Raw genomic sequence first — 9,042 nt, 5'->3', positions numbered from 1 at the left:
AGGAATGGTCAGCGGGACCAGCCCTCTACCGTGAAGGAGGTGCCAAGCTAGCGGGGACTTGGAGTCTTCCAGGGCGTCCTCACGAGTGAACTCTGGTGGCCCAGGACAGGGCATGGGGACAGTGCTCTCAGCACAGTCCCTTCCTTGCTCTAAACCCCGCGGGGTGAAAGGGGCACATCAAGGCCGCAGCCTTTGCAGAGTGGGGGACAGATGTGCTTGTGTCGAGGGCCCCATGAAGGTAGGCCAGGGAACAGAGGCCGCTCTTCTGCCCCATCGTGGCCACGGTCACCAGGATGGCCACTTGTCAAGTCTGACTGTGTCAATGAGGCACCTCAGCTGGGCTTGTCGCTGCGGAATCTGTGTGCTGCTTTCCCCTTCCCCATTCGCAGGTGAGAACACCTGCAGAGAGGCTCAGCAAATTGCTCAATCACAGGGACCAGGATCAGGTAGCCACGCCTCCTTCCCTAGGGCGGAACTCTTTACCACGGAGACCCAGGCTGAGGCTCCAGCTGGTGGCTGTCTAGGAGGCGGGGCTGTTAAGGACCTATTTACACAGTCCCCACGAGGACCCGACAGTTCAGCTCTGCGTGGAGTGGCTTTGCTCCGGATCCAGCAGTCACTGATGCAGGTCCCAGTAGCGTCAGAGGGACAGAGTGCAGTGACGCAGGCACTCCGTGGGGCCAAGAGTCTCAGCTTCAGGGGGTGGGGGTGGGAGAGGGAGAATCTTGGGCTGGATCTGAAAGACGGGCAGAAATTGGCTCAGAAGCAGGAAGGTGGAGGGCTTCAGGGCCTTCCCTGCTTTTCTGATAGGGTCTGGCTTTGTTTCTCCACAGATCGTTTCCTCGTTTGCCCATTGCGATCCCATTCGGAGGTAGCAGGTGTTTGTATGCCCGTTTCATGGGTGAGGAAGCCGAGGCCCTGTAAGGTTATGGACCTGCCCAAGGTCATGCGGATGGCTAGGGTAGAGCCGGACCCTTCCTGCTTAGTCCTGTGTGCTGGGGCGAGGGCCAGCTGCGGTTGGGTGGGATGGAGAGTTTTGGGGACGTAGACCTGGTGAAGATGCCTAAACCTGTTCCCGTAAAGTTGCACAGTCCTGTGGGATGAGCACGAGGCAGGGCTTTGTCCTAGATTTGTCACTCTGTCTCATCGCTTGTGTCAAGTGCCAGGTCTAACAAGACAACCACTCAGGGAGCTTTTGTATTCTGCAGCTGTTTACAGACAGTATTTGCTCAGAGTGCAGTGACGCAGGCACTCCGTGGGGCCAAGAGTCTCAGCTTCAGGGGGTGGGGGTGGGAGAGGGAGAATCTTGGGCTGGATCTGAAAGACGGGCAGAAATTGGCTCAGAAGCAGGAAGGTGGAGGGCTTCAGGGCCTTCCCTGCTTTTCTGATAGGGTCTGGCTTTGTTTCTCCACAGATCGTTTCCTCGTTTGCCCATTGCGATCCCATTCGGAGGTAGCAGGTGTTTGTATGCCCGTTTCATGGGTGAGGAAGCCGAGGCCCTGTAAGGTTATGGACCTGCCCAAGGTCATGCGGATGGCTAGGGTAGAGCCGGACCCTTCCTGCTTAGTCCTGTGTGCTGGGGCGAGGGCCAGCTGCGGTTGGGTGGGATGGAGAGTTTTGGGGACGTAGACCTGGTGAAGATGCCTAAACCTGTTCCCGTAAAGTTGCACAGTCCTGTGGGATGAGCACGAGGCAGGGCTTTGTACCTTCCCGGGAGCTGTGCAGTCTGTCGGGAGTGGGAGTCAGGTAGTCCTGCCCCCTCCTCTGGCCTGAGCGCCTGGCCAGGCTGAGTGGCTGGGCCCAGCATCCTGCACAGGGGCAGGGCCTTGCCATGGATGGTCAGAGAGCTGAGGCACCAAGGCTGAGGTCCCATGGGGCCATCGGGCCGGAGCGCTCTGTCCCCAGCTCAGAAGGGCTACTGCCCACCTCCCCATGTAGGCTGTAGATGGCAGGTGCTTACCTGAATGCCCAAGCAATTTCTGGAACGTGCCCAGTGAAGCCATGCATTCAGCTCGTCTCTCACCCATTGGGAGACCCAGGAAGTTCCTACATACCTGGGAGTCACGTGCTTCTCGGTGAAGTGGGAGTGGTGGTTCCTGCCTCACTGGGCTGCTGAGGAGATAACAGAGCTAAGTCTGGGAAGCACTGTCCCCACGGGCGAGCAGCAGGGTGGCCTGTACTGGCAGCCACGCAGTCTGTGCTGCACAGACCCTGCCACGAGCGGCCGTGTGCAGTCCTGGCAGCCCGGTGCACTACACGGGCACGGTTATTCCCATGGTCCAGATGAGGACACAGGCTGCCAAAGGAGCGAAGGCAGTCGTACAAAGCCACGCTGCTGCTCAGTGCTTAGGATTCAGACCAGGTCTTTCCACCTCCCAGAACCAGTTGCTGGACCCTTGCTTTGAGGTGGCAGCCCAGGCCAAGGTGCCTCCATCAGGGGGTGTTGGGGGTCAAGGGGCTGCAGACTGGGTCCTGGGCACCAGAAAGATCAGAATTGGCCAGGAGCCGCCCCTAGGGAAATTGCAAGAGGAAGGGAGAGCTGCCCTAGAGGGCCCTTGGTGCCCCACGTGCGGCCACCCTGGGGGTGGAGTTGGTGCCATGAAGCATGCTCTGGCTCTAGCTGGGTCTCGGCGCAGTGTTCTGGGGCCCAGTATGTCACCTCCCATTTTCTTGTATGTAGGTGGGAGGGTTTTAAATAAGCAAATACTGTCTGTAAACAGCTGCAGAATACAAAAGCTCCCTGAGTGGTTGTCTTGTTAGACCTGGCACTTGACACAAGCGATGAGACAGAGTGACAAATCTAGGACAAAGCCCTGCCTCGTGCTCATCCCACAGGACTGTGCAACTTTACGGGAACAGGTTTAGGCATCTTCACCAGGTCTCCTAGGTCCCCAAAACTCTCCATCCCTCCCAGCCCCAGCTAGACCTCGCTCCAGCACACAGGACTAAGAACCTGGCATGGGGGTCCCGGGTTGGCCTTGGCTATGTCGGTTGCTCTGCTGTCCTGCAGTGACCCTCGGTCGCGCGTGCTGATCCTTCCCCAGGTCCCTGCTCCCTCCTGGAAGCCCAGCTGTCATGGGCCCAGGGCTCAGAGAGCTAGATGTTCAAGGGAAACTCCCAGCGTGACCTCTGGGGGAAAACGGTGCCAGAGGCCGTGTCATGGGGCTGCACCCCGAGCCCCAGAGCCTCCCTTAGGCCGACACACCCTCCCTGAGGTGAGGAGTGGCCGAGGAACTGGGCTGGCCCCTGGGCCCCCTTCCCTGCCCCCGGACCTGCAGACCTTGTTTATTTGTTCAGGCGGATGAAGCAGGATTCTCTGGACTGTGGTCGGGAACAAGCATTGTTCTGCCAGCTTTTCTTGGAGCTATGGCCAGGGCTGGGGGTGAGAGGCTGGTGGGGGCAGGGAATGCATGAGATGGCATTCTCTCTGTCACCTCCTTTTCCCTCCCTGGGTGTTCTAGTCTCAGGACCCCCAGGGTGGGGAATGGGGCCGCCATGCTGTCCTGGCTTCTGACCTCCTGCCTCCCGCCTCTCTGGAGTCCGTCTTTACGGACCTTCTGCAACACAGAGGGGTTGTAATAATTTCTCTGGCTTCTGCCAGGCCTTACTCCATGCAATGCAGGCATCATCTCATTGAGCCCTCACCTCCCTGAGAGGTCAATCCTTCACAGCATGCTGAGGAAGCGAAGGCTTAGACAAGTTATGGCAGCGTGAGAGGCAGGAGTCGAACCCGGGTGACAAAAAGGTACGCGTGCTTGGGTTCCACGCCAGATAGCTAGATCTCCGTCCTCAGGGGAGGAGAGGGTTTTGAACCCAGTTTAAAACATTTTGGAGTCACCTGGTGAACATGGAGGGGGATCATTCACACGCTCACACATTCCCTCATTCATCAAACCCTCTGGAGGGCCCGATATGGGCAGGGTCTGTGCTAGGCTGTGCAGACAGGGGTGTTTCCCCCACAGCGTAGGGGAGCCCGAGCACTAAATGAGCCACTGGAACGGGGGAGGCTGCTCCTCGTGCGGTAGGGGGGTGTGGGGAGATCAGGCCAAAGCAGGGGTTTCAAGTGAGATCTTTCCCCAGTCTGAGGGGCCTGGGTCCTTCATACTTTATGCCCAGGGCCCAAGACGGGGCTTTTCCCTTGGCACTGTTGGCATGTGGGCCGTGCCGTTCTCTGCTGTGGGGGTCTCGGGGGACCCTCTGCACTTACAATGCTGAGCAACATCCCTGGCCTCCAGCCACCATGTCGTTTCCCCGTGGTGACAACCAGGAATGTCTCAGACATTGCAGCTGTCCTTTGAGGGACAGAGCCGTCCCTGGTTAGAGCCGCCGGCCCAGAGAGCACCTAGCACGTGACACTGTGGTGTGGATGTGCTGTGTGGGTCCCTCTCTGGAATCCGGGTAGGTCAATGGTGTGGATGCGGTGGTCTCCGGAGGGCAGGGAGGTGGGGGGCACTCAAGAGCCTGGGTTGGTAGGTAGGAGCAGGTCAGCCATTGCAGTGACCGGAGTGGCACAGGAACAGCCTGGCCTGTTGGGTAGCACCTGAGATCAACTTTGTGGAGACGTTTCTGCGTTAGGAAGAGAACTCTGCCCAAGGGGCCGCCGTCCTGGCTGCTGTTTGCTCACACAGCACAGACGTGAGGGCCAGCCCCCTGCTTCCTGGTACACATCCTTGTGAATTAGTGAGAGTCTGGTTGAGACGGATCACTGACGAATGTGTCCGGTCTGGTTGAGGCTGTACTTATTAGGCACCTGCCGCGTGCCCTGCAGCGCCCCAGGTCCAGCAGGCATGTGGGAGAAGAGACAGAAGAGGAACACCCACGTCTGTCTCTAGCTGAACTCTGGCCCTTCCCTCCGTTGGTCTCTGGAGTCTGTTACAACGTTACCACGTGGCCCTTGAGTGTAAGCTTTCTGAAGGAGGAAAGGGACTAGTATTATTAACTGCCGGGGCTCCAATTGCTCAGCAAAATAGGCATCGCTGAGTGAATGAATGGATTATCAGAACTTGGGAAGTTCTCTGTTCTTGGACCAGCAGTTAGCATAGTGACTGTCGCTGGACTCTCATGTAGTCAACTGTGGTTCGAGTCCCAGACCTGGTGTCTTAAACTCACACCGGGTGTGTGTGCATGTGTGCCCAAGATCCTGAGAGGAGAAAGGAGGAGAAGGGATTGCGATGTGGTCCTCCCCGCTGGGGGGTGATTTCTCGCTTTCTATCTCTTTGTCTCTCCGTCTTTCTGATGAGTGCACGTGCCCTCTAGCAAAAACCTCTCAAAAAATAAAAAAATAAAAAATAAATAAAGAGGGAGACAAGCAAGTGGCATGGTGGCTGCTGGGGGGCTGGACATTCCACACAGCTGACCATAGTTCAAGTCCCGAACCTGGTTGCTTGCTTTGTCACTACCCCTATCCCCCGCCTCCCTGTGTCTCTCTCTGGTCAAATGAAAAGAAATGAATTAATAAATGAAATGAAATAAATAATTAAATTTAAAAATGCTACTGAACTCACCACGCTTCTGTAGGCGTCATTGCATGCTTGAGCTCGCATCTGTCCTGTACAAACCTTTGCTCTTTGTCGCTGTTCTCCGCTGACTCTGTAATCTGTTGACACGTGTCCTCAGTGACCTCTACTTCCTCTGCTTCCATGTTACACCTTAGCCTTGAGTTTCAGAGGCTTTCTGATAAAGCAGATGCTAAAGTTTGGGTGAAGGGTGTGCTATTAACTTTTCTTAATAATTTGATGCAGCAACTCACTTAGGATGAAACTCTCTCTGTTTCTCTGTTTCCTGAGTGAGATATCCTCATGGTTGCTGGAGTACAGATGAGTAGACTTGCAGGTCACCTGATGTATCTGTCTTGAAGGACGGTGCCATCACTTGTGTATAGAATACCTGGAAAGTTGGGCAAGAAAAGACCAAAACCTCTCAAAAAAAAAAAAAAAAAGAGGAAATAAAAAAGGAAGTTCTCTGTTCTCAGAGAGATGCCTCAGGGAGGACAGGGGGCGGAGCTCCTCAGGGTGGAAATTCACTGGTCTTCCATGTGGACAGACTCGAGGTTGTGAGCTGGACCTCGTTGTCTCTCCCTGCAAAATGGGAAGGCAGGTACATCCACAGATGTGTGAATGGATAAGTTGAGACGCCCATGTGTGGAAACAGCAGGTGCTTAGAACAGAGCCTAAAATCCGGTGGAGGGCCCAGGTAGACCTCAGATTGATCACTTCCCCCGCTGCCAGACCAAGGCGGGTGCTGGGCCCAGGGACCCCTGCAGCCCCTCCTGACGCCTCCTTCCCCGCCAGGTGCCGTGCTACTCATATGGGCAGAAGCTGTCCAAGCTGGCCATCCTGAGGATCGCCTGCAACTACATCCTGTCCCTGGCACGGCTGGCCGACCTCGACTACAGCGCCGACCACAGCAACCTCAGCTTCTCCGAGTGCGTGCAGCGCTGTACCCGCACCCTGCAGGCCGAGGGCCGTGCCAAGAAGCGCAAGGTAGGCTCCAGCTGCTCAGGTAGCGGCCTGCAGGGAGGACGGGGTGATGGGGAGGAGGGACAGGAACCTGGAGCACCCTGTACCCTAAGGGGCCTGAGAGGTCAGCCTCTGGGAGGGTTGCTGGGGGTCGCCCGGCTTTAGGGACCCACATTACTGGAGTTGCAGCTGGGCTCTTCCAGTAATGCAGCAGCTGGGTGACCTTGGACAGTCACCCAGTCTCTGGGCTTGGGTTTGCTGTCACTTAAATGAGGGCCCTTTATCTCTGAAGCACCTGCTGGCCTTAGGTGCTGAATGCCTCATGCAGCCTTTGTTAGCTGTCATATCTGTATGGGGACAGGAGCCCCCTAGCAGGGTGACAGCCCAGGAGAGCCCTAGCAGGCTTTGGGGATGTGACTCGGTCACTGGGTTATCTGAGCTGTCAAGGTGGGTGATATTCATTCATTCCTTCTGGGTTGATTTTCTGAACCCCAGCGATGTGCCGTACATGCTGGGCAGGGCTGTGAAGACAACACACAGGTGGTCCTGGTCCCCACGCAGCTCACAGGGTGGTCAGAGACTCGCCCCTCTGGCAAGCAGGCAATGGCAGCAGTGTGGCCTATGTGAGGGACAGTGGGAGGCCAGGGAGAGGGGCCAGGAACTCTCCTGCCAAGGGCATTTGAAAGGACGTGGTCGTGGAAGTGGTGCTTGAGCAGGGGCCAGCAGCACGACCAGGAGGCATCAGGCTGTCGAAGCAGGGAACGGCACCCCAGGCAGAGGGGAGAGCCGGTACAAACCTGGTGTGTTTGGGGGACACAGGTAGGAGGAACAGTGCTGGGCACAGCTGGGGACCTCCAGATGGATGGTGCTTAGGGCATTTCCAGTCAGGGGTCAGTGCTGGGCAAGGTCTACAGCAGTCTGCTGCATCTCTGTTCCCAGGTGACTGGGAGGGAGACAGACAGCGGGGCCCAGTCAGCAGCTGCGAGGAGAACCATCCGGCCACCCCAGAAGCCAGAGGCCTTCCCTGGGCATCCAAGGGGGGGTACCTCCGTCACCCTCTGTCCTTCCTCCTGCTGTCTCCTTCCTTCCTGGCCTCCCCTCCCCCTTATCCCTGACCTTCCTCCCCCAGGCCCCTTGTATGCAGACCCCTCCTGGGTTCTTCAAGTCTCTAGAGCCCCATGGGGCCCCAACCAGGGAAGCCCTCCATGGACTCCCAGGCCCACGCCAGGGACGGCCACGGCATCTCCGCACTGCCAGCCACTGCTCCGCTGCGGTAATTGCGCGTTGCATTCCTGGGAGTGATTGAACAGGACCAATTAGATGAAATCCTCATCAAGAGGGTGAGGGAGGAAGCGCCACTGCTCGCCGGCTTTCCTCTGGAAAGTGACACGGGTAAATGAGGTTGTGATTGATGGCTCCATGCGGAGCTCTGTGACAAAGGAGGTTTGTAAACTCTCTGTGAACTTCCCCTGGCACTCAGGCCATCGGGAGGTGGGGACAGGCAGGGCACCCGCGCTCCCCTACCCCCACGTCCTCCTACAGGGCAGCCTCCTTCTCCTTGCCCAGCAAAGGCAGGAGCTTGAGCCCCTACCCCGACTTGTTCCGTTCTGGAAGGAAAGAAGGGCTAGCAGGGTGAAGACACCCAGCCCTGGGGCCTGGTCCAAGCTCCCCGTTGCACAGATTGGGAGACTCAGGCAGCAGCTGTGGGTGAGAGCGTCAGGTAGCCCTGGGCTCAAGTGACCACGTACGTGCAAGGAATGAGAATGGGGGGGGGAGGTGTGCACCTTTCTCAGGGTCTGGTCGTGCTGTGATCCCTTTCATCAGCCTTCCAGACCATTGGATCTTGGGCACTTGCGTGTGTGCCCGGCATGTTTCAGCCTGACCGGGCCAGGGATTTGAACTGCAGTCTCTCTGTGAGATCTGGGATTTCTTTTTTTAAAAAATTTTTTGGAGAGGTTTTTGCTATAGGGTGTGTGTGCACTCACCAGAAAGACAGAGAGAGACAGAGAGATAGAAAGTGAGAAATCACCTCCTGGGGGGATGGCCACGCCGCAATCCCTTCTCCTTTCTCCTCTTGGGATCTTGGGCACGAACACACACGCTCCTGGCGTGAGTTTAAGCCACTGGGCCCGGGACTCGAACCGCAGTCGACTACATGGGAGTCCAGCGACATAGCCATTATGCTAACTGCTGGTCCCAGATCCGGCATTTCTTGAGCAGTGCTTCCGCAGTGCATCACTGGCACCACCAGCCAGCCCCAGGTGTGTCCTCTTGGATCCATTTCTTAACCTCTTCCAGCCTCCGTGTTCTTGGGGTTAAAGGGGGATGGTGGAAATAATCCTGGGCCGCCTTGAAGGTGGAATGAGTCACACTCGAGAAACGGCACATGCTTGCGGTCACTGCCTCTCCACCATCGGGGGAGTGAGCCCCTAAAGTGCTTGACCTCTGACCTAAGGCTCATCCCAGGGGGTCTACTTAATTGGTGGATGGATGGAGGTTCCAGGGTAGGGACTAGCCTCTGTCCTTTCCCCTGTTTCCCCTCTCCTATCTATTCAACACCCACAGACACACACACCCACACCCA

General features: G+C 57.1%; 1 protein-coding gene across 2 annotated transcripts in view; it reads left to right on the top strand.

Moving 5' to 3' along the window:
* ATOH8 (atonal bHLH transcription factor 8) overlaps positions 1–9,042 on the top strand; it is a 37,192-nt gene that overhangs the window by 3,805 nt on the left and 24,345 nt on the right. For both annotated transcript variants that reach the window (XM_027766850.1, XM_006164875.3), the window contains exon 2: positions 6,291–6,482. In XM_027766850.1, coding sequence (XP_027622651.1) covers positions 6,291–6,482 — 192 coding nt within the window. The remainder of the gene's footprint in view (positions 1–6,290; positions 6,483–9,042) is intronic.

The sequence above is a fragment of the Tupaia chinensis genome, unplaced genomic scaffold, assembly GCF_000334495.1.
Source record: "Tupaia chinensis unplaced genomic scaffold, TupChi_1.0 Scaffold143749_1, whole genome shotgun sequence".
NCBI classification, from domain to species: Eukaryota; Metazoa; Chordata; class Mammalia; order Scandentia; family Tupaiidae; genus Tupaia; species Tupaia belangeri.
Note: the sequence above shows the minus strand (reverse complement) of the source record. Positions and strands in the feature narration are given on the sequence as shown.